We start from the raw sequence: 25,876 nt of genomic DNA, 5'->3' as shown, positions 1-25,876 counted from the left end.
TGCGGGGTTGGAGATGATGACTTACAAGATTCCCTATTACATGAAAGCAGCTCAACTGAAGTGGTATGGGGCTTCTTACTGCTCTGACTTCTTTAGTGACCAACTTGAGGTTCAAGCTCCACATCACTTCCACATTGTCCTCAGCAGGAAGTTAGAGGGAAATAAAAAGATGAAAGGCACATGCCAGTTGTCTAAGAGGAGACCTGGTAGCCGACTGCCACACACTTCCACTTCCATCTCATTGGCTGTGTGTCAGCCAAACCCAGGCTGGCTACAGGAAGACTAGGGGATGTAGTTTGTATTCTAGTTCAGCTAAAAGTTGGGGGCGGGGATTTCTCAAAGGGGAGAGTTGATATTGAGGGGCAACTAAGGCTGCCACACACAGATCATTGAAAACATCAGTTAAAAAATCATCTATTACAAATGTAGTTTCCATTGGGATGAGGAGAATGTGCTTTTTCATAGTTACACCACCAGAAAAAGTGGTGTCCATATTTTAGTTGCTTTAGGAAGTTACTTTTATTTATTCCTTCTCTAAAGTAATGAATTGCATATACATACTTCTGGCTTCTCCCTGGGCAAGTGTATTTTTTATTACTGAATTTTCTTAAGAGTAGAACATGCCAGGAAGGTGAGAAGTTGACTTACCTTTCTGAACACGTGTCTTAGGCTGATACTAATGTATGGAGAGAATGCTTTGAGGGAGAAAGTCTCAAATTAGCTGTTTGTAAAGATATCATCTCAGGCAAGGAGACATAATAGAGGCTTCACTTCAGGCTTTCTGACAAAGTGAACAAAAAATATATGGACCCTTTAAACCTGATTTGTAAGAACCAAAGTTCTCTCCACATCAGCGGGCTGAGGACTAGGGCAGAAATCTAAGTTTGAATCCTCAAGCAAAACTGTGTTTCCTTTAGCTGTCAACCCAAGCAGGGCCCTCACTTGGGAACTGGAGGCCACTCTTCAGGCCTGTGGTAGTGGTCCTATTTAAAGGGAATGGCTGAGGACTGGAAACCTTGGGCTCTTTGATAAAAAAAAAAAAAGCAAGAGTCTACACACAGTGTTGGTATTCTACCAGCAGTCAACTGTATTTATTAGCATTGTGGGTGAGCCCCAGGAACCATAAAAGACACAAAGAAGAAGGAGGCATGGATCTTGACTGATAAAGCAGGACATGTGGTCTAGCTGAGAAATAAGCCCATGCAATACAGAGAAAATAAAGATTACACTTTTTGTTTTTTAGTGGGGCCAAGTTCCAAGTCAGGGATGTTTCTGAAGTCAAGTTTCAGAGAAGAAGGGTCATGGACTTAATAAGGTCAAGAAGGGAAGTACAGAATTTATTGGCAGTGCTTAACACCATTCATTGAGCTGAGCTGACTGAAGCTGGAAGTTTATTTCTAGGTGAATAAACTGGGCTATCTTCCTGCCAGGGGAAAACCATTTGCTGTTAGGAAAACTTTCAAAGGTATAAACTAAGAAATTTTTTACATTTATATTTTATTTTTTATAATTATGAACAAGGTTCATATGTAACCTAAAATATTTTTTTTGTAAAAATGACCAAATGTGAAGCTTTTAGATTAGAAATCACTAGACATTAAACATCCCAAAGCTGGTTTATAGTCTTGGTTACTTCTTATCCAAGGTGAGAAAGAGGCTCATTAGGAATAGGAAAAATTGCAAGATAAACCACAGAAAGGCTTAGGCACTGTTATATTAGAAAGTCACTTAGAAAATGTCTTTAATGACAACAGATGATGTGCTACTAAGTGATTTCTACCACCTCCCCCCAGCTTCAAGTACTTTCTTACATAAATACATAGGCATAGTTTTATATTGATATTGGAAAGTACTTTAGAGAATGTTTCTTAGGAAAGAGACATGCTTTGCCACTGAATAACTTCCATAATGACATGTTCTTTTCAGATAAATTTTGAAAAATTCACCTTGATTTTATATATTCAAGTCTGGAATATAAACCCTCTGTCAATGGTAACTGGGATCCTCTCCCAGAATCTGGGTCACCTGAGTCACCCTGTAATATCTGAGCTTCCTTGGAGACACAAACGCTAGGAAATCAGTTTCCAGGAGAATTCCACTTTCAGTCTGTGGCATATGTGACTTTTTAGACAGTTGCAATGTATAGCGGAACTGGGTTTCAAAAGTTATCATGGGACTCCATTGTCTTACAGCTGAAAAAGTTCATTCAACACCCTGAAAATTTTTGATTTCTACATTAAAAGCCTGCTAGAATGTTCCTTAAAACCTATAAAAGCAGACCTAAGAACAAGAACCAGAATTGGGAGCTAAGGCTGGTAGAGTGGGGGTGGAAGGTGGAAAAAGACAAGGATCAGAAAGGTCAGGAACTCTGAGTAGAGGCCCTTGAAGATGCTCATTATCTTTCTTTGCCCTGTCCCCTCTCTCCCACCATCTTCCTGTCTTTTAACTTTAGACCTGCTCTGCCTGAAAAGAAGGTGGCTGACCTCAGCACTCTGAATGAAGTGGGCTATCAAATCCGAATCTAGCCAAGCCATACCGGGCAGCAAGAGGGTTTCTGTGGTGCTTCTCTCTGCACTTTACCCAGCATCTTCAGGAGGAACTGCAACTATTATTTATTAAGAACTTGAAAATTTTATTTTTAAGGATTCACCTGGAAACAGAATCTGAGTGGGTGGGGATAATTAGCTTTAAAAACTCTGACCATGAAAAGGCTAAAGTAATAAACCCCACTGGGGCTGGACTGTCTCCCTCACTAAAGATCTCAAGGATAACAAACATCCACAATAGTTTTATATTTTTCCATTTACTGACTTTCTTTTACTTGCTTTGAACATTATGCCTCACCAGTAGTAAATGTTCATAAATCCTCTCCCACTTTTGGTATAGTAAGGTAACTCAATCAGTATTAGTCTTTTTCAGCAATAACAGAAGCAAAGAATGGTGGGTTTTTTTTAAGCAGTTAATATTACCTCAGCCTTTTGACATTAGATATGCAAACTTAATGGTATTTTGGTTTTTTATATTCTATTTGTATTGTTTCCCCAACATTCCCCATGGGGATCTCCACAAGTTTGGAGTTTTTTCCTGGTGCACACACGTGATGAGATTTAAGGTATTTTATGCAGGTGTTTTATTAAAAAGCACTGAAATTCTCCTGGCAATACGGGAAACCATTTTTAGGATCTTGGAATTACTTGTTTCTTAAAACATTTGCTGAGAGCATTTTTTGTTCTTTCAAAACAAAACAAGCACAGTCAAAAGCTAGTCTATGTTCTGTCACTAACATTTAAACTTTGCAGAGTCTGGCAAAATAGGACATGAGGTCATACACTCCTTCCACAAATTTAGCAGTATTGAGGTTACAATCTCTGCCAGCAACACACTCAACGTCAGAGAGACAGGAATGAATCGGGGGTCCTGAGAACCTGATAACCTTTTCTCTCACATTTCATCTGATTTTTAAACTCTTGAGTTAAGTTTTGATTCTGAAGAACTTACCATTGTTAAAGATGTGTTCTGATGTCTTATATTAAGGCCAAATGTGATACAATATGATTTTTTTTTCCAGTTCTTTGCTTTTAGATACCTCTTCATGACAATTTGGAAGTACTGGAAAAAATCTATGGTTTAGTAGAACATTTTTCTTTCTATTTTTTTTTTTTTAGAATGGAAGTCTTCTGGTACAATGTTACATATGAAAGTGTAATTTAGTCCATGGGCACAGAATGCACGTCTGGCCGCATTTAACAGTTATGGTGTAACTTCTGGCTGCAGACCAGAGCAGTTCTGAGGGCAGACATGTGTAATCTGTGTTACAAATATCAAGAGCAGAACTTCTATTTCATTTGTTTTATCTTAGCAACCATGCTAACTTGTAAGACCAAAGGACATATTTAAGTCAAGTCTGATTAAGCTTGTCAACAAAAGTGTTAGTTCAGTGTTTCTCCTTTGGCTTTGACTAAAGGTAGTTGAAAGAAGGGAGTTAAAAAAAAAATAAAGGTAAGAATCTGTTCCGTGATAACTTATACCAATAAAACCTCTGGGGGGTGTCATGAAAGCACAAGGGATTCATCCTTTAGCTCACTTTACCCTAAAAATCAGTATTATTAATGAAAGTACTGCTGTTCTGGAAAAGGAAGTCTAATGTCCCTTAGTGACCAAGTAAGTATACATTTCATGTAGACTAATAAATGCACCATGAGAGAAAATTCGGAACAGTTTTTAAGAATAGTATTTTTGGACTAGGGCTATAGCTCAGTGGTGAAGCACACTCAGCACGTGCAAGGTCCTTCCTGGGTTCAATCCCAAGCACCAAGGGGAAAAAAAAATGATGCCTTTTTATCTTTACACAGTATATTCACTAGCAGTCTTCATGGCCCATGTGTTCTGATGCTCCAAGTAACCAGTGAATCATTTCATTCTCTCTCTGAAACAATACCAATTTCGCCATGTATCTTCTATTATCCATCTGAAACTTTATTATGTCCAATAAACAGACTGCTCAATCAACTGTAATGTCAGAAGAGCTTAGAATAGCATTTGCCAAGTACTACTTAAGGACTATCCCATCCCAAACACAAAATGTCAAATAGTTGCAGAGCCTCTTGTTTCTCCCAAGAAAAGGTAAAAGAACAGGAATATAAAACTGTTCCCAGTATGCTGATGTATAAGCCTTAAAATTGCCAACTGGCCTGATGATTCAATTAGCAACCTAATTTCTTTGACATTCTGTGATTTTTAGATTCATTTTTCTTAAGTAAGGGTTACTCACAGCAACATGTAAACTTATTTAAACTGTTCACAGTTCTCATTTTACTTCTATTGCCTACAGAATATGTTAATTTTGAAAAGATATAGGAAAGTCACCAAATCCTAAATTCTAATGTAATAATTTAAAAAAATAATATTATGGCAAAAACCCCAAATAAGCAACCAAACAACAAGCCCAACATGTTTTACCTCTCAAAACTGATTTTAAGAATAGCTGTAATTCAAAAGATAAAAAATTAAGTTACAAGATGATTTGGAGTCTAGTTTTTAAAGTTATTATGCGAGAGAAATTTTATGCTTAAGCCACATGGCATTATATGCAAAGTTTAAATGAATGACAGAAATTTTGATCTGAGACTATGTTGTGATGTTTTGAGTACACTTTATTTCAGAAAGTGATATTTAGTATTTTCTATACACACTGAAATCATGAGCATTTCACTTTTTCTAAGTCAATTATTTCATAAGGATTTTATTAATAGATATTGGTAAATAGAACTTTGGAAATCTTAATTCAGTATTCTTACTATACCTGAGGCTTTTGTAAGCTATAGTTTTATGTACAACCTTGTACAGTTTTTTTGACATACTATTGGAATCTTGTTTATTCTCCTGAACTTTGTTCTGGCCAATACATTTTTTTTAAATCTTTTAAGAAAATCTGTGATTGTTTTAGTGGGTATTTTTCTAAGTAAACGAAAACTTGTATAATGGTATTTTAGAGAATGCCAGATAAGTGCATGTTTCAAGTTAATGTTTTTCTCATCACTTGTATGTTTATACATAGCATGGAAATTTAATAAAACCATCCTGGAAACTTAACAATTGTGTTCTTTTTTTTCCACTAAAAATATCAGATGGTACAATTTTATTCCTTGGTCCTCTATTTTGGCATCTTAGCTTGTAGCATTACCCCAAGTAGTAATAAAGGCTGAACAGAGTATTGAAATACTTTTGAAGAGGCCAAAGACCAACTTGTGCAGCTTAGTACATCTACCACAAAACTTTCAGGCACCAGATGTACAATTCTAATAATTTATTACATAATTTACAGGTACAAAGTGCAAATGACTTGACTCCTCCATTTCCCCAAGCCCTTGAACTCTCTGGCTCCCAAATAACTTTGATTATTATTTTTTTAAGAAAAGCAAAGTGTTTAAAGCAGACAGTTGTTAAATTAAAAAAAAGAGACAAGATTTCTAACATGCATATTATCTTGATATTAAAACATAGAGTAAAATAGAAATTTAATTATTTCACAATCTCCCTTTGCTTGAATAGTATATAACACTTTAGACTGTGAGATTTGGTTTCTGCAATTAATGATTGTTTTTGGCAGGTAAAAATGAGGATCCAGAAGCATTACCAACTCTAGTGGCTAAAAAAAGGAAAGACAAGTAGATAATTACTTTTCAGTGGAGCTTTAAAAGCTTGTGAGAAAGTTATAGTGACCTGTTGGCTTCTGGTCCACAAAATAACACTTCATTGATAAGTTAAAATAGAAAGCAATTTTATGGATTAACTCTTCTCAAAGTGAAGCACATGAAATGGGCCAAAATTCACAATGTATTTATTAGGATATAAAATTTTCACAGAGATTTTCAGGGATATTAGATTGCTAAAAATGACCTACATATAATAAAGTTATTTTAAAATAAATTCATTCAACATGAAGCACTAATCAATGAATTTTCATTTTTATTTCCCCAATACTGTAAAGAGATTCTATTATCATTATAATTTTATAATGATAATTCTATTAACATTATAATTTGATGATGACTATATCTGTTAATCAGGACCTATATTATTCTACACACTACTAAAAAATGAGGAAAATCTGTGAACTATAGTTGACACTAAATAAAAAATTAAAAAAGAAGGGCTTGGGATGTAGCTTAGTGGCACAGTACTTGCATAGCACATGTGAAGCACTGGGTTCAATCCTCAGCACCACATAAAAATAAACAAAATAAAGGCATGCTATCCATCTACAACTACAAAAAAAAAAAGTAAGCAATTAAACATTTCAAAGTACTCAATTATTACAGATTTTAATAGATAAATTTTTATCACCTGCACATCTTCTTGGAGGCTTTCATCTGGTTTATTTTTTAAAAATAATTGTAGCAAATGATTTAATACAAAAATTTTAAGTCCAAGACTATTATGTTTTTTTTCCAACTGAAGACAAGACATTCTAGTAATAAAATTCACTGTAAAAATGTTTATAATTTACTGCAAAATGACTACTTAGTAAAAATGTTTATAATCCATTGATCCTACTGTCTACAAAATAAAATTTTAACTTTTTGTGTTTTAAAATTTTTTGATTCAAGGGGCTGGGGCTGTAGCTAAGTGGTACAGTGCTTGCCTAGCACGTGTGAGGCCCTGGATTCGATCCTCAGCACCACATAAAAATAAATAAATAAAACAAAGTTGTCCATATACAACTACAAAAAAAAATTGTTTAAAAAAATTTGTTTTTGATTCAAACACATATAGAGCCACCTACAGGATTTTATCAGACCTCATAAAAACCTCTCATAATCCACTCATAAATAAGCACCAACTTACACTGGTGCACCACTATAAAACAAAATAAAGGTGGGCTCAGTAGTACACACCTATAATCCCAGCAGGCTTGGGAGGTTGAGGCAGGAGGATCTTGAGTTCAAAGTCAGCTTCAGCAACTTAGCAAGGCTTTAAGCAACTCAGCAAAACCCTGTCTAAATAAAATATTAAAAAGGGCTGGGGATGTGGCCCAGTGGTTAAGCACCCCTGGGTTTAATCCCTGGTACCAAAAAAAAAAAAAAACCACTGAAACTGATGGCTTTTTAAAGAGCTCTTCTAGAGAATTAGGTATCCAAGTTGGTATCTCCCCTAGAGTTTTACAACTTTCTTAGAACCCTGATAGCTGCTACTTTGTTCTGATGAATTTTCCTAATAATATATAGTTCTACAAAATCAGTTCAGTAAAACAGAATCTCTCCCCTAAATCAGGGATCTTTTCTTTTTTTGTGGGGATCATGGAAGGTACTGAGAACTGAACCCAGGGGTGCTATACCACTGACCTGTATCTCCAGACCCCCCTTTTTAATTTTAATTTTGAGGCAGGTTCTCTCTTAAGTTACACAGGGCCTTGCTAAATTGCTGAGGCCTCAAACTTGCAATTCTCTTACCTCAGCCTCTGAGTCACAGGCATGTGCCACTGCACCTGGCCCCACAGATCTTTTCTTACAGAAAACAGAAAAACACAAAGAAAATCCTAGGTAAACAAAGGTATAACTCAAGTCCACTATTTTTAGGTCCACCTATATCTGTTATGGGGTGAAAAGAGTAGACTTATAAGACCTCATCCTCTTATGGTGACCTACATTTCCCAAACCTTTTCTCCAAACTACAGGCATATCACATGGCTCAGGACAATAATAAGAAGGATTAAGCATTCTGTACAATTTAAAAGCATTATTACCTTCAAAAACTAAAATGGTAGGCTGGATACCTGTGAATGACCTGATGATTTCTGAGACAGCCAATTGGGACTCAAAACACATAGAGTTCTCCCAAAGAAATCATGCCTACAGGACAGAAACAAATTGTGGTTTGCAAGAACTCAGATATTCTGGATCCACTTAAAGCTTTCCAAAAACATGAAATGAAATTCTTCACTAAACAGACTAAAGAAGATGCACTATATTTTAAAAACATTGTCAACTTTACTAAGATTTAGAATAAAAAATATTTACACATCTTTTATAATAAAGAGTATTTACATCTCAATTGTCAGGAAAATATTTTTCATCATTAAAAAAGAAAATTGTTGTAAACTTGTTTCTTCCGATATCTGTTTCAAGCACTTGATCTCTTCAGAAATTCCACAGCACAAAAATAAACATGCAAAAGCCGAAGAACAACTTTATAGTCTTTGAAAAAGAATATAACCAGAAAGAAAATTATGTATATAATCAAAGAAGAGTCAGAGCTCAAGTCTGAATTTAGCCAATAAAGGCAGATGATCTGAAGAATTATTTTCATTTGGAAGTCCATTAACAGTCCATAAGTCTTGTTCTGTAAGAAGTGACAGTCTAGCTAGAAGTTTCAAGCCACCAACCAAAGCAACTTCAGCTCCTACATTAAAGAAGCAGATAAATGTTTAGTGAAACTGTGTCAATGAGTTATTGTAAATTAATTACACAAGCCTTTTTTTCTAAACAGTGACAAAGAACTTGAGACTCCTACAAAACACTAATATGAAAGTTTTTAGAATGACTAATTGTTTTATTGAGTTATAACAATAATTCTCAAACTCACAGCAGTTTCTGATATTATTTGTACTTCAAATACATTTTTCTATTTTAAGTTTTGCAAATAATCTTTAGAGGAAAATATTAATGTAATACATAAAAAATGTTAAGAGTAATTTCAGATTGATAACTACCCAATAAATCATCCACCAATCATTTTGCAATTGCAATAAAACCAAACAGATCCAACCACACTTATATAGGAAGCTTATCAGGTAACTGGAGAATAAGTATAATTTACAATTTACTCCCAGAAAGGCTGCCCCCACAGAAGTAAAACATGACACGCTCTCAACTGTGAAGAGATTTGAGATGCTGATCCATGATACTCTCCCGCCACCTAGTGAACTTTTGTAGACATGACATCTTCCAGAACCCTATTATAGCAAGGTATTTCATAAAATTGATTTTAATAGGAAGAGTAAGCTATCTCCTGAGTGTTACTAATAAAGTAATCCCCAGAAGGAAGGGGAGGTAAAATAAAACAAAACAGGAACAAAAGGGAAAATATAAAAAAGCACACACACATACACACACAAAAAAGAAGGGAGCTAGGCATGGTGGCCCACACCTGTAATCCCAGCAACTAGGGAGGCTGAGACAGAAGGATCACAAGTTTGAGGTCAACCTGGCCAACTGCCAACTTGTAAGACTCCATCTCATAAAATAAAAAGTGCTAGGGATGAGAGAGAGAGAGAGAGAGAGAGACAGACAGGAAAATCAGGAAAAAAAAAAAAAAAAGCTGTCCACATTTAAAACTGCCAAAAGTTCTACTTTATATTCTGATTATTTTAAATTCTCCATTTAATATCCTTTGATTAATGTATACAACCTGATTTTCACTTGAGTCATATAAGGAAAGATGTTATCACTTTTGCTTTTTAGAAACACATAGTCACGCTTTCTTCCTCAGAAAGATCCAATATTCCAAAGTCAATATACAAAACTGTTGTTGGCAGGATAAGTGTGGTCCTACAACAAAGGCAGCATGCCTTAGTAAATCTTAACCACAAAATTGTATGATGACCATTGACAATTTATTCAGTTACTATCAACTACGGATATAATTTTTAAATAATTTCTTTGGAGTACTTTCCTGCTTTCCATCATATGCAGGCAAGTAACTGATTGACACCATCAACTGTTTCTTTCAGAATATTTTAACTTCTAAATCTGGAACTTTATCTAGAGGTTTAGCTAACTTTCTTAACTTCAGCCTTGGAGTTTTAGCTACTGGGCTCTCTATCAGAGTTAGGAATACATACAGTTTTTACCTGGGTGCCTAGCAACATCTTCTTTTTCTGCAGAGTAGAAAATATAATCCACAGTTATGGCACTTCGAGAATGACAAGTGGTAACTTCTGGAATTCCAGTGTCAGGAAAGAAATGTGAATAAACGGATGACAAGCTGAAATGGTGCTGTAGGTTTGAAGATAATCTAAATTGAAAAGAAAAAGCATTCAGCATCCATCAAGTTTTTCAAGCCTCCTATTTAAAGTACTTTTTCATTCAATTTCTACATTAAGACCAGACATTAGGACAAGTTTTATATATGCAGACCATATCATAATTTAGCATTCACTTATGCAGTGATATTCAAAATCCAATATATCAATAACCAACATACTAATGAAACTATTTATGTTCAAAAGCCTTCACTTGATAATTAACATGTATTCTAAGACAACTTTCATTTTTTGTTGTTGTTGTATTTTTAAGAAAGAAAAAGACTTCTGACATCAGAGGGACCACGTTTTTCTGTTATTCTTGCTCTGATGTATGAGATAACTTCAGGCTGCATCATTTACTATAAATACATGTGATGTTATGGGCAAAGGGTTTAAAGATCATTTTCTAGTAATACATCATAAATTTTAAGGATCATTTATGCCATGAAGAAAAAGAAAATCTTCAGAACATTTTGAAAATTCATTCAACAAACATTTATCAAACATCTAATAAATTCTAGGCACCATCTTAGGTGCTGAGGCTACAGATAAAAATGAGGTTTTAATGTGGTTTTGTTTTTGATGAGCTAGTATGTCAATAAATAAAGATAATTCCTTGGAATTGCTCTTAACTTCCAACTTTTAGAAACATCTTATGTTCAGGAACATATATTTACAGAATTATTAAATGTAAATAGGTTTTCTGCAAATTTTCATCTTACCATAATTTTTCAGTTTACAGATAAAAGCTGTACATATAAATGCACTGCATTCATGTGCAGATAGTCAACCTATCTTTTCTCATACTCCATCTTATTTTAAAACAATTTAAGAATTACTTAAAATTATTACTTGTTAGGTTAATCTTCTTTATTTTTTTTTTCCTTTAATACTGGGGATTGAATCCAGGGTCTCACACATGCTAGATAAACTCTACCACTGAGCTATATCCCCAGCAGCCATCCTCCCACACCCCACCACCCACTTTTTTTTTAAAACTTTGAGACAGAATCTCTCTCACTAGTTGCCCAGGCTGTGGGTCTTATTAAGTTGCTTAGGCTGCCCTGGAACTTGTGATCCTCCGGCCTGTTGCTGGGCTTGCAGGTATGTACCACCACAGATGGCTAAATATTCCTTTTTGAAAACCAAAAAACTGCTTCCTTTCTTACTGAGTTTTTATGATGTGAGAATATGTTCTCAAAACAAGGTATACAAGGGCTGGGGATGTGGCTCAAGTGGTAGCGCGCTCGCCTGGCATGCGTGCGGCCCGGGTTCGATCCTCAGCACCACATACAAACAAAGATGTTGTGTCCGCCGAAAACTAAGAAAATAAATATTAAAATTCTTTAAAAAAAAAACAAGGTATACAAAATAAAATTAAGAAAGCAGATAAGGGGACTAGGATTGTGGTTCAGTGGTAGCGCACTCGTCTGGCATGTGTGAGGTACTAGGTTTGATCCTCAGCACCACATAAAAATAAATAAATAAAAACAAAGGCATTGTGTCCACCTACAATTAAAAAAATATTTAAAAAACGGATAAAATGTAGGAGAGATGCTCCTAATTAGGTTCCTAAGTTAAAATGTTAAAACAAAAACTTATTCACAACATAAAACAATCAAAATATTTCAAAAATCTCCCAAAGAGATAAGACATAGATCCCTGTCTTGTTATGCTAACATGAATCCATTTCTCAACCACAGCCCGAAACATTAATGTTTCTTTAATAAGGAATCCAGGCATCTTCATCCGCTGATGTTCTTTTCCTATAGTTCAAGATATTATAAAATTTCTCTTTTCTAATGGTATACTCTTTTTTTTTTGGATCAATTCTCCTGTAGACTGTTTTGAGATCTAGTAAGTCAAAGAACACTAAGGATCCTCCTGAAAACCAAAAAATATTTTTCTGCAACCTTGACCTTTGTTTAAATATGAAATGGCAATAAATTTCAGGGTACTTGAGCTGGTCTAGGTCCTTTCATAACACCAACTAAGCATTAAACATTAAGCTGTATATATTTTATCTCTGTGAATCCTCACAACAACCCAAATTATATATCAGGAAACTGAACCTCAGAAATGTTAAATATCATGTGCAAAATCACACCACTAAAAAAGCAGCATCAACACTATCTTCCTTTTTTATCCAAGTGTTTTTTTGAGAAATATTTTTTTATTCAACTGAAGTCAGGAAGTGCCCAACTGCTTTCCAGAACTCACTTTTCAGCTGTTTCGAGGACCTCTGTTTTCTCCAGCTGTGTTTGTGTAGGATCACTATCTGTAAGAACAAAGAAATGTATTAAGCTTACTTACACATTCTTTTGTTCTAGTTTGTCTTATTATAGTCCTCTTACTACAGAATGATATTTAAAAAAACACATCTAGTTTAAATTCTACTCTGCCACCTGCCACCTTACGTGTTTTATCCTGGAGTCTGTTTTGATAGTCTCCAGAATTAGGAAAAATAAAATGTAGGGTTGGGGTTGTATCTCAGTGGTACAGCACTTGCCTAGGATGTGTGAGGCTCTGGGTTCGATCCTCAGCACCGCATACAAATAAATAAATAAAAATAAAGGTATTGTGTCCAACTAAAACAAAAAAACATTTTTTTTTAAACCAACCAACTTTTTTTTTTTTTAAAGAGAGAGAATTTTTTAATATTTATTTTTTTAGTTTTCGGTGGACACAACATCTTTATTTTTTTATTTTTATGTGGTGCTGAGGATCGAACCCAGCACCCCGCACATGCCAGGCGAGCGTGCTACCGCTTGAGCCCCACAACTTTTGTTTTTAATAAAATAAAATGCAAACATTTCAAAGGCAACATAACATGCAAGTAATCATGCATATATAATTTTGGAAGTTCAACTTTACAAGGTAAATTTAAAGCTCTTTGAAAAAAGGAATGAGCAAAATAGATAAATACTTATACATATATATGAATATTCATCCCTGAGACGCTATTCCTTTAAAATTTTCATCTTACAGCTTCAAAAGAAATACTATTGCCCAGCAGACTGCCAAAATGTACTGCAAACGCTTACCTGTCTTTTCTACTTTTGGTACCTGCTGTACCTCATACACACAGTTCTGTGAGATACCTAGGTTTGGGGGCCAAATTGGAATAGATAAAATTCTTTGTCCCCGTGAAGACTGTTCCTGGCCAGATACCTAAACAAAATTTCAACAGGTATCTTAGGTGAATAGATTTTAAATAATTTATGTATTGAAAAATTTATGTCTTAAATAAAAGGTAATCCAAAAATAGTAAACATTACCCATTATTCATTATGTTAAGTAATTATCTGTGCTTATAAAAATCATGTTCAAATACAGTTCAGAAAGTACTTATTTATATGAAAACAAGTCTTTTCCTATATACACATTTTTCTCTAATTTAAACATCCAAACCATTTAAAGCTTTGACTAATATTGCCTCTCCTTTTTTGCTACCTGCAATATAATTCCTATTATATCAAATACTAAGAGGATCAATTCTTTAAATTTATGATTACTCAAAACTCCAGGAGTATAGTTTACTTTGGTTAAATATACTGAAGATCACATGATTAAAGCAAAGGAAAGCACAATAAAAATAATAGCACCAGATACATTATTATAAACTAAAGCATTAAAATATTACTCATTATGTAGAGGAAAATATAATGAAGACTAGTTTTGCTAAGAGTGTTGCCTGTATCCAGCATTCAAAATTCTATCCTGCCACCTTATGAACAGTTCTTTATTTGTGAGGTATTCATGTCTGGCAGTTTTTTTCCCCTATTTTTCTTTCTTGCTTGCTTGCTTGCTTGCTAATTCCTCCAAGCAGAATGTTGCTACAGATGCACAGAAAAGATAAAATTAACCAAGTGAATAAAGACTGATTAGGAGTTGTGGAAAATCATCACAGCTTGGTAAAGTGAGATACTGGATCATCCAAGGTTTTCTAACAGCTACAAGATGACTATCCTCACATTACAATGAATGGAGCAACTACCCACCTCTTAACAATGGAAAAGTGAGCACTTACCTTTCCTATGGCAAGTCCTTCATAATTCAATTTTCCTTCCTTTATGAAACTATAGAGTGGAGAACCAGGAACAGAATTAAAGTCACCACACATAACAATAGGACAGAAACTGCCATCTTTCTGATGTGCAACACTGGAAATCTCTGCCAGCAGCATTGCCAATTGAGTCAGCTTAATATCTCCTCTCCTTGGATTATACAATAGATGTGTATTAGCTACACAGATCGCAGGAGAGGTAGCACATGGAATTTTGGGCTGCAAGAGTAAAACTAATCCAATATTGTCTCTGTCCAAGAGAGGAATATCAGGGCGGAAGAATTCCACTGGATTCACTGATAAGAGCGAAAATTTGGAATGCTTGAAGCAAATGGCACAGCCATCAGGTTTCCTTCCTGTCCGCATCTTATATTCACAGTGATAACCTACAAGAAAGAAAGAAATGTAAAACAAGGAACTGTTTATATATGTCAAAACACAGCTCTTATAATATTTCTCAACAATGTTTAACAAAGTGTATTCTGCAGAACATTAGTAATATGGGATATAAGTAAGTGCTGGAGTCCAAAAAGATTAGCACTGGGTTTAATAGATCTCTTTACTGGCTGAGTTAAGTCCTTACTATGCTAATGTGCATGATCATTCTCTCAGTTACAAGTCATGACAATGACAGTAAGGCTCTATAATCATCTCCTCTCTCTTCACCTCATCTCTAATCTTTCAGCCAATAGCTCTTTCCCCTTGCTCTGTTCCTATCTCCAATTACCTGTCTTCCTGCTGCCTGGAATGCTCTAGGTATGGCTTGTTCCTCTTTTTCAAGTCTTTGTTAAAATGTCACTTTGATCATTTTGATTAGAATTGAAATCTCATTCCACTTTCCTACTTTTCTCTAGATAAGTATCTCCTGATATATATTATAATTCTAAGTGTGTGCTGTCCAAGGGAGGAGACATTTTACCTGTTTTGCCCAACTCCACTGTCTAGAACAGTGCATAGTATATAGTAAGCACTCAAAATTATTTGCTGACTAAATAAATATAAAGCAGGTACATTTCTCAATCTATATGACCAAAGATGACCTGTTTCTAGAAGTGTTTATTCATTAAACAGGTTTTAAGCTTTTATCTATGAAGTACTAGAGGCTCTGCTATGTCATGAACTAGGCAGAATCATCCCTGATCTCATGGAGATCAGAATATTAGTGTTCTGGTGGTAAGCACAGCAACTGCTGGGAATACGAACTATTAAACATATTCTGATATACCTATCCCTTTGAATTAAAACTACATATCAACATTAAAAAGGTTCCCATTGAAATATGTATTTTTGACCTTCTGAAAATAGGTATTTACATTTTCAAAATTAAAATTTTTAGCTTACATCTTACATCTTTCTTAGCAAGTTATGCTTAATAATACACAAATCTTCAAAAGTAAAAGTTACATTGTACCCAGTGATTCCAAACTTGGCCTGATTTCTGTTCCATAATGATCTTCTTGAACTTCTTGCAAACAAAGTACCTTGGAAGAAAAAAATAGCTTGAATTAAAACACAGAAATGCAAATATGAATTTTCTGGTGCTTTCACCTTTAAAAGGAGGTTTCATAAATTCTAAACCTGGTGGGAATTGAAAAAAATGACTTAAAATCCTTTTTTCCTGTTATTTTTAGATTTAACAAATTAATGTTTCCCAATTTGACCAATCTCAAAACTCTGGCCTTTAATCTTGGAGCTTTCTTTCTATCCAAGATTGATATTTCCCAAAAGAAATGTTTTAAATTTACATGTCAGGCTCTTTATCCTGAATTCCCATGTTCTTTTGTACTAATCTTTGGAATCCTTTCTAAGAGAAGTTGATTTTTTTTAATACTATCATTTAGATGAAATTTTTACATGAACTATTGAAATTTTGAACCAAAGAAAATATTTTCTTAATATGCCAGCTCATGTTTCAAAACTGACCATACTTACAACTTTTCAGATAATTTTTGAAAAGTTAGATAATTATTTATACAAACAAATGATTCTCTGGAAGTCATGATAACATGTTAAGAACTGTTCCACCATGTTTAAGATGTTCTTAAACATCTCTTCTTCTTATCCTCCCCAACACAAAAAAGGATAAAAATCACTTCATTCACAAACACACAAATGAAACATTTAACTCAACTATTCCTTGTGTGAAGAATTTTGGTAATATTTTACACTTACATCTGCATCAAAGTGTTTAATTTCTTTCAGAATATTGGGAAACCTAAAACTCCAGTGTAATACTGGCCGTCGGCAGTGTCTATAAAGGTGTGAATTATCTTCCAATAAATCTTGTGAAAGTATATTATAGGACATCACTGAAAAGTCAAACTTGTTCTCACTGTCTTCACATTGGGGGTCAACATTTTCATCTCCTAGGATCTTCGCTTTTTCTTTTTTATGGTTACATATATATTCCCAATTCCTTTTGATCATGCCTGTTAAAATACATTGGACAAAATAAGAATTAGTAAAAACTTTATTTAAAATGCTATTTAAAAATTCCTATAATGAGTCAAATGTTTTCTCCCTAAAAAATGGCCATATAGCACTAAATAACTAGCAGATGTCATAAAATAGATTGCAAAGGCAGAAAAATGCTATACTGACTAACACATATACAAATTTAAAAGGATCTACAAGACATTCTGAAGGCTAAGAGTATGTGCTAATGAAGTTAATACTATACAGGGGTTGTGGTTTCTTACTTCTCTATGGTTAAGAATAGTTTGCCACAGACAACTATAATGGTGTATTTGTATGTCACAGTTGGCTTTTCAATGAGATGATTTCATATTATATTTTATTCCCTATTTAGTAAAATAAAATCAACAAATGATTAAGTTCCAGAATAACTCTTTAGTTCAGAATTCTGGTATATATATGAATGAAGGTTACATAATGGCAATACATGGAAGTAGTACTTAGTATCTAAAACATTGTAGGGGAACAATGAAAACAAAATGAACAAAATACCAAAGTAAAAGCTAAATGTGATTTATGGAAGGCTAGTAGATAATGGCTGGTTGACAAACATAGCATGCAAAAACCAGGAATGTGTCATAGTTTTTATTCCGCAAAGACATAACATACTCTGAAAAAGCAATGAGAGAATAGAAAAGCATGAGATTCTGCATTATAGATAGTCCTTGACTTAAAAATGACCACCATTTATGTAGTGTCCCTCACCACACCATTAAACGGGATACTCTTACTGCCATGGAAGCTATGAAGAAAAATTTGGAACTTTTAGAGATCTAACTATAAGCTCAAAAGGAAGAAGAAATAAAGAATGGGAAGAAAATATAGTAGGAGATGGACTTCCAAGCATGATTAGATTATATGAAAAATCAGCCCTAGAATATCTTCTTCTACTCTACATGAACGTTTTCACTTTGCTGGATTATAATGCCTAAAATCCTACCAATTAAAAATTAAATTGAGGTTAAAATATCCTATAAATTTATACATGAAGTGAAAATAAAATTAAAAGGAAATACACTAGTATTTTTGTAAATAGTTATCTTTGAGTAGTAGGATTGTGACAGACTTTTCCAAATCTACAATAATTATCTATTTACCTCAAAATACCAATATACCACAAAAAACTGCCAATAAATACCTTCTGGTAAATTAATATAAAATAATAATACCTTCTGGTTAATTACTTTAATCAGACTGCTTTCCTCAATATCTAAGTATCTGATGCACTGAGGGGATAGAAATTTTGACCAGAGGACACAAGAAGATAACTAGTATGACTAGTGCAGTCTGGAGGGAACAAAGGAATTGGAGACTTATGATACCATGAACATATTAGGAGAAGGGTAAAGGAAAAAAAAAAGAGGAAAGAAACAAAACCAAACTAAATGAAAGTCCTCAAGTATTCCATAATTTTACATGGAGCTTGTCCTATGCACAGAAAAGGGAAGAAAATTATTCCTTTCTCTATCCTTCACCAAACATGCAGAAACCTAACTCAAAAGGCTCAGTACTAGGGCTAATTATACTACCTCCACAGAGCTACTTATAGATTTATAGAACACTATTCATAAACTGGGGTTAGTCTATGATGGTTTTAGCCACCAATCAGTCTTCAAATGTATACAAATGTATATGAGATGGAAAGGGCTCTAGTCATGCAAACAAAATGTAAGCTATCATCATAAATAAAGCACTATCTTGGTCACTGCCATATGAAAATAGGAAAGATGAGGGTCTAAAAAATGTGTTTGCAGTTCCTTATTAAATATATGCATATAATGGCATATAAATGCTTTAAGACTTTTATAGTCCCGGTAATCAGTTTGTAAATCAACTTTTTTGCAATTTTACTTTTAAATAACCAGGACCATTCAATTATCTGATTAATACAGTGGCTTTCAAACTTTGATAGCTTGTAGAACCTTCTGTCATTATTTTTTGTCATGGAACACCAATCTCTGGCATAATGGGACTGGGAATGTGATGATAGAGTAAACACACATTTTATTTGCTTTTAATAAAAGTACATAAATGTGTTTCAAGTGCTAGGGTTCCATGGAAGACAATTTGAAAACCACTGACAGAGTGGATAGTCTTCGACCTTTATATACTTCACAACATAAATTCACACTGCAAAAGCTTATATACCTTCCATGTCAGGAGGAACAAGATGATCACAGCAGAGAAGATAGATGAATCAAAGAAAGTAAGCAATAGGCCTGATCAGGTTTTTGGGCTGCCTAATTAAAATATCATAATTGTATCACACAAATCCTTCAAATACCACTTTAAAGTGATAGGCAAGTTAGCAATGCTGTTCTCTTGATTGAAAAGTATTAGTGAAATATCGGAAGTCACAAATATGGCTTAACGAAGAGCCTTTTCCTTATTCACAATACCTAGGAAGAATGGACATATAAAGAGTCAGGTTGCAATCAAAGATTATCAGTATGTAAATGTAATTCCCCATCCATTAAAGGGAAAACAACACCACAGTTTTCTGAGTACCTACAATGTAGCCAACAGTGTGGTAGGCACTTTGACATGCCTCATTTCTTCCACAACAGACTTGCAAGGTAAGCATTACCTTACATTAGGAATCTAAGGAGCAAGGAGTTTCAGTAATCTCTCCACGTTCACACAATCAGTGGTAGAGTAGAAATGAGGGCAGGGAGTGGTTTCTAAGTCCATGCTAATGTCAAATGTCACTATGCCACTGCTCTGAGAGCTCACCAAATTTATGAGGATAAACAGCAGAGAAGTGTATGTTAACCTGATGAACAACAAATATATAAATGAAAAGCAATTCAAGGTCATCATACAGACCTGGACTTAGATAATGATCCGTTCTTAGGAACCTGATTCTAATGCCTTTAAATATGCCTTCATTCATTCAAATAAATATCTCTTTATCTTCACATGTAATAATTAAGTAGTACACAGATTTTCACTTTTGAGGGATTACAATTTCTGTTTCTCGACCCCCCACAGTAGGTTCTTTGCAACTATATGATAACAAATTATACATTTGCTTGGATATTAGCTGGACCTAGAATCCAGCTTAAGCCTGTATACTGCTTTTGTGTAATAAGGGCAGAGAGAACTCAAAAGAGTACTAACTAATCAATTCTTCTAACCCCGATTTCTGGGCAAAACTCACTCAATGTCTTGCTCTGAAAAACTTGTATGTCATCTCCTTCCATGTTAACACCCACACAAGGCCACGTTCAAATATCTTCAAAGGAATTATCTTCACTGAAAACTATGGTTCAATAAGAAAGACAATTCCAAATTCTACTTGACACTTCCTTTATATTTTCAGGAGGTTGGTGTAGGGTTAGGGTATTGTGTAGGGCTGGTGACAAAGAGGGAGCCTAGTGAACTGTTCAGAAGAAAAAAAAAATATGAGAAAAATAGACCTAATCAACGTATTTGAAAAAAATGTTTCCTCAGAGTTGCATAAGATATAGATCCCTTTCTAAAAGATATTTCTGACTGACTCAATTTTATAGATCTGTTTGAGAAGTACAGATTTAATAAACTAAAACCTCACTCTGTAAGAAACTGTCTTTCACTTACAATTTTTTCCTTCCCCCCTTCCCCCCATACTAGGGACTGAACCCAGGAAGTTCTACTACTGAGCTACATCCCCAGACCTTTTGATTTTTCAACTGGAGATAGGGTCTTGCTAAATCGACCAGGCTGGTCTCAAAGTTGTGATCCACTTGCCTCAGTTTCCAGAGTAGCAGAGATTACAGTATATACCACCAGGCCAACTTCACTTTCAATTATTTCTTCTTAAAAATAATCTTTTTATATTTAAAAGCTAGTGTTAAAAATGAAAACTAAATTGATTTTGATTTTTTTTTTTAATATCTGTGACTTCCAAGAATACACCCACCAATTTCTAATTCCTGAAAGGCCTTCTGTTTCAAAAACACTGGATGTGAAAATTATTTTTAAATTAAACTTAGTGTTTTAATCTATTTCTCCACTCTTTTTCAACTGTATTTTGTCTGAAATTTCTTTTTTTTTTTTCAGCCAGAAATACACAAGTAACTGAAAAAAAACAAAAAAAACAAACAACTTCATTGTAAAAAGATTTATTTTTTCCTAATAGAAAACTACTGGCTAAAAATAAACACCAAACATCTCTAAAATCTGTAGATTTAAATATTACAAATAAAAGTGTCAACTTAGTCTATAATAATTTATATCTATTCCTTCACCAAGATAAATGTCACTTTTACCTTGGTGTTTTCTTCGTTTTGATGAAGGCTCATCTCCCTCAGAGTTCATGATGTAACTAGAGAGATGAATCAAAGAGGTCTGGCTCAGGTTGTCAGGTCTCCAGTTACTGTACTGAAACTGAGTTCTAGACTCAAATAAACAAGGTGGTCTCCAATTTAGTGAAAAATGCCTACTACTGAAGTATGGGTAAGGAGCACGAGAATAATGTCCAGGCCACCTCATACAACTAGAAATATGTCTGTTCCAGCAACACCTTTGCAGATTCTCCCACGGTGTAGTCCAGTCTCTGCCCAGACTCTTCGGGTGATGGGAAAACATGGGGTATCTAAAAGAAATAAATACACTCCTTGAGGCACCACTTTTTGTTCAGCTATAATACACAAAATCTAAACTTAATTCCTCAAGGGAAGATAACATCTACTATTTAAAATCTGACTTCTATATCTGTGAAGGATGAAAGGAAAAGCACGCATGGTTTAGCTATGAGCATCAATACCTCAATACTTTCCCCCTAAACAACCACGAATGGTATTCTAAATACTTAACAAGAAAATGCAACCTCAGCTCCCAAAATGCCACAAACGCTCCCAAAATGTCCACAGTCCAACTAAGAGAGTAATCAACCATCAAACTAGAATTCAGAGTAGCTCTCTGGCACCAAACTCCATAGAAAAATAAAATCCACAGCAAACATAATACTTAATCAAATATGGAACACATATTAGACTGCAATTGAAGCAAATCTCTCCTCCAACTTGGATTTGGAGAAAAAAACATGTTTCTGAACAGGTTTTTATACTAAGGTAGATTTTTCCCAAACACTTGTAAAGCTAAGAAAACAAGCCTATCACAACCTTACAAAACTACTTGCCTTGCGCATCAGTGGGTGGACAACTTATTTTTACATTCTTTTTTCTTTCATAAGCATTCTTCTCCTTGGGGGAAATTAAAGAGGGTAAAGATCACGTACTAGGAATCACTCAACAGCACTTCAAGCCCAACAGCATCAATTTAACCTATCATCCAAAGTATCTCCAAAGTAGTGCTAAGATTATCTTTGATATGTTGCTCTCAAGCTCTAAAAAAAAAAAAAAAAAAAAAAACACTGGAGCTAAGTACCATCTTCTTACTCTTAAAGTTGAAAAAAAAAATGTTAGGATTCAGAGGATTTCTATCCTTGCCTCTGGAATTCAATATAAGTACATTTCTCAAAATACTGTCAATAATGTTGACTTTTATGTTATTTTTCATTTTAAGAGCATAAATGCTGTTTATGTGGTCGCAAACTGTTCTCTAACAATCAACCTAATTGTACATCTTTAAAGACTTGACACGTGCACTCTGTCCTGTTTTGTGATAATTTTTTAAAAAATTTTTTATACTTATTTTTTAGTTGTAACTGGACACAATACCTTTATTTCACTTATTTATTTTTATGTGGTGCTGAGGATCGAACCCAGGGTCTCGCATGTGCGAGCGCTCTACTGCTGAGCCACAACCCCAGCCTTGTGATAACTCTTGAAAGCCAAAGGTATTTGGGCACTTGGTCTCTGCATTTCCTACCTCTCTAAGCTACTATAATAAAACTTAAACTTGGACTACAACATGTATTCTCTGTATTTTTAATTATTTAACGCCTTTTTCTCTTAAGATATTGAGCTCCTTCAGGGCCAGAATCTTCTTACTCATTTTTAAGCCGGTTATCTTCACAAGTGCCTAGCACAGTGCCTGGCATACAGCTGGTACTCAGGAAACATTGTTGAACTGAATTGCCATCAAGTCCCAGGCCCACAGGAGTTAAAACCAGACCCTCATGACTTTTGTGATAATTAATAGTGATGTGCATCCCATGCATGGTACACCAGTCGGTTTAAGAGAGTACACAATTAAATCTTCTGATTTGCAACATATTATTTTAGTTTATTAGGAATAAAAGTAATCCCAGGATTTCGCGGGCACGAGTAAGGGCGACGCTAATGTAAGTAGCGCCTACTTCAGTGCTTTTTAATTTTTTTTCTTCTAAGTACGCCAATTGAAAGAAAACATCCAGTCAACACCACGGCTGGAACGAGAAGTTGGCTATAACCGTAAAGGCTGGTAAGAAAGCGACCCAAGTTTGAAAGATGCTAACATACCAATAACCAACCACCCCCCAGGCGTGTGCCACGCACCGCCTCCCTGGAGGTCAGGCCCGCCAGGACCTGAGGCGGACAGGCTGCCAGTCCCGGGTCGGGCCGCGGCGTCCGGGGAGGCCGAGGCCGGCTTGGAGGCTGAGCCAGGGAGAGGGCCAGGGCGCCGAGGCCAAGCCGGGTCCGGAAGGCCCGCGCCTTCCCGGAAGGCGGCCGACGCGCTCGGCACCCGGACCCGGCGGCCAAGCGTCCCGCCGGCCTGGCGCCGGGTTTACCTATCCCTTTGGGTCTCCGGAGGAACCGTCCCGGCCGCACCATCTCCCAGACCCTCTTCCTCCTCCGCCTCCCCAAGCCCGCCCCGCCCCGGGCTAACCTGGGCCGCCCGCCCCTTCCTCCTCCCTCGGGTCACCCAGCCTTACTGACCGGCCTCTCCCCACCACACAGCGGCCGTAGCCCCTCCTCATACAACGCCAAGCTTCCATCTTCTTCCTCAGCCGTCGTCCAATTCCCAGGCCCAGGGCTCCACCTGAACCTTTACGACCTACTCGGCGGCTTAAGGCACCACGGGGCCCCCATCACTCGAAGTCCCGGTTCCCGGCCCGGCTGCAATGCATGCTGGGAGCTGCAGTCTCGCCGCCGGCCATGTCTCCATCCTGCCCAGTGAATCCCTTAAATCCTTACACACGAATTGTGCTCAAGGAGCATGCGCAGAGGATGGAAGCTTTGCCAGCCATATCCGAACAGGGCAAAATTCCCGACCTCCGTCTTAAAGAAACAGAAAGAAAGAAATGACTGGATCGCTTTATTAAGACCCGTGGGCAGGTGCACCGTTGTTACTGTATGAGAGCTAAGAAGGAAAATAAAAGTTATTTTATCGTATTTTTAAAATGTAGATATTCAAAAGGTGAATGCCCAAGTTGAGGAAATACCCTCTCAGTTCCCATGAAACGAGGGTACCACAGATTTTTGGCAACTAATTTTGTGGAAACACCACCCACATAACTATAGAACTCACTTTTAAATGTGTATGTGTGTCTTGAATGCTCATCTGTATCAAATATAGTAGGACTCTAGATTCTTGGAAAACATGAAAAGAGAGATTGAGAATAAAGTGGGGAGAGAGGAGGAGAAAGGCATACTAGAAGGTAGGATCAGTGGTGTTTCATAGGCTGTTGGAGTGAAGTTGTTTCTTGGAAAACTTTTTTTTTCTTCTTGTGTTACTTTTAAGAATAATTTTCCCTCAGTATATAGTTGATTCTCATCATTAATAGTAGTTAGATTCTATCATCAATTTGCACAAACACTGAATTAATGTATACTAAGCCATTACTATTTAGGGAAATACAGGGTTAGGTTTCTGTGTGACTTCAATTACATTTTCATCAACTAATCAATACCTAATCTTGTTTTATTTGTGTTTCTATTTAAAGATCCTTATTTAATATTGTTAATTCATTAACACTGAACTAACTCAAGGCCAACAGCATTTACCCCTAAACAAAGTTTATCTAACAGAAATATTTTCTCTGTAAATTATATCACAGGCTTCTTGCACTTAGGAAAATTTGACAGTGAAATCTGCTAAGGCCTACACACACAAGGCCATGAGTTCCTTAACTTGTCTTCATGGAAAAGCCTTCAGGCCATTCATTAATGATTATTGTTTGGAAGCAGCTTTTCAAGAATGACGAGCTGAAAGCCAACTCTGCCATCAGTGATATCCCTAGCACAGACCATGACTTCCACTGAAACTGAACTGGCCCCTTCTTTTCATCCAACCCACAAGCAGATTTACCCCTTTAATTTTCTATAAATCCTCTCATTACCAATAGAGGGAAGGCAGATTTGAGCTCTCAGCTCCTAACCTCCTTGCCAGTTGGCTGCACAATAAAGTGTCTTCTTTTTGCAAAAACCTGGTGCTACAGCATTGGCTTCTCTGCATGTAGGGCAGCAAGCCCATGCCCAGTAACAATAGCACTAGCTTTGGGGACCATTTTTTAACAGTATATTTTAATCAATAAAGATGTGGAAAGGGCGGGGATTGTGGCTCAGCAGTAGAGCGCTCACCTAGCAGGGGTGGGATCCGGGTTCGATCCTCAGCACCACATAAAAATAAAGGCATTGTGTTGTGTCCATCTATACCTAAAAAATAAATATTAAAAAAAAAGATGTGAAAAAATGGCACTAGATAGACTGTGATAGGACACTTGTTTATGTATGAGAACTGAAACAAGAAGGCAGAGTGGGCCCTCTTCAGCCGCAGATAGGAACAGGCACTTTTCACTGATCTGTATATGCCTGAGAATAAGTGCAAAAGCACTTTGAGTATTGATTTTGGAATTACAAATAAATTTTAGGGTAGTATACATTTGCAAATACAGAATCCACAAATAATGAGGATCAAGTGTACTTCTGTTTCATAGTGTCCTA

At 35.7% G+C, this 25,876-nt stretch overlaps 2 protein-coding genes across 11 annotated transcripts in view; one reads left to right on the top strand and one right to left on the bottom strand.

The window, feature by feature from the left end:
• Vash2 (vasohibin 2) overlaps nucleotides 1-5,576 on the top strand; it is a 35,380-nt gene extending 29,804 nt beyond the window's left edge. The window contains exon 7 of the mRNA XM_027934823.2: nucleotides 2,453-5,576. Coding sequence (XP_027790624.1) covers nucleotides 2,453-2,525 — 73 coding nt within the window. The 3' untranslated portion in view covers nucleotides 2,526-5,576. The remainder of the gene's footprint in view (nucleotides 1-2,452) is intronic.
• Nucleotides 5,577-5,791: 215 nt separating this feature from the next.
• On the bottom strand, nucleotides 5,792-24,110 carry Angel2 (angel homolog 2). 10 transcript variants are annotated; one of them, XM_027934835.2, is made up of 10 exons: nucleotides 23,722-23,781; nucleotides 22,189-22,252; nucleotides 21,317-21,642; nucleotides 16,764-17,020; nucleotides 16,003-16,072; nucleotides 14,556-14,977; nucleotides 13,570-13,696; nucleotides 12,746-12,803; nucleotides 10,352-10,515; nucleotides 5,792-8,901 (listed from the first exon to the last, which is right to left on the bottom strand). In XM_027934835.2, the coding sequence occupies exons 3-10, from the start codon at nucleotides 21,633-21,635 to the stop codon at nucleotides 8,750-8,752; spliced, it is 1,569 nt and encodes a 522-aa protein (XP_027790636.2). In that variant the 5' UTR covers nucleotides 21,636-21,642; nucleotides 22,189-22,252; nucleotides 23,722-23,781; the 3' UTR covers nucleotides 5,792-8,749. The 10 variants fall into 10 exon arrangements, 9 of the variants coding, with proteins under 9 accessions (XP_027790636.2, XP_071456190.1, XP_027790635.2 ...); XM_071600089.1 differs by lacking the exon at nucleotides 23,722-23,781 and adding an exon at nucleotides 23,003-23,065; XM_027934834.2 differs by lacking the exons at nucleotides 22,189-22,252; nucleotides 23,722-23,781 and adding an exon at nucleotides 23,870-24,110.
• Nucleotides 24,111-25,876: the final 1,766 nt, after the last annotated feature.

The sequence above is a fragment of the Marmota flaviventris genome, chromosome 12 (genome assembly GCF_047511675.1).
Source record: "Marmota flaviventris isolate mMarFla1 chromosome 12, mMarFla1.hap1, whole genome shotgun sequence".
Taxonomy (NCBI): domain Eukaryota; kingdom Metazoa; phylum Chordata; class Mammalia; order Rodentia; family Sciuridae; genus Marmota; species Marmota flaviventris.
The sequence above is the reverse complement of the archived record's forward strand: the minus strand, read 5'-3'. Positions and strand labels throughout refer to the sequence as shown.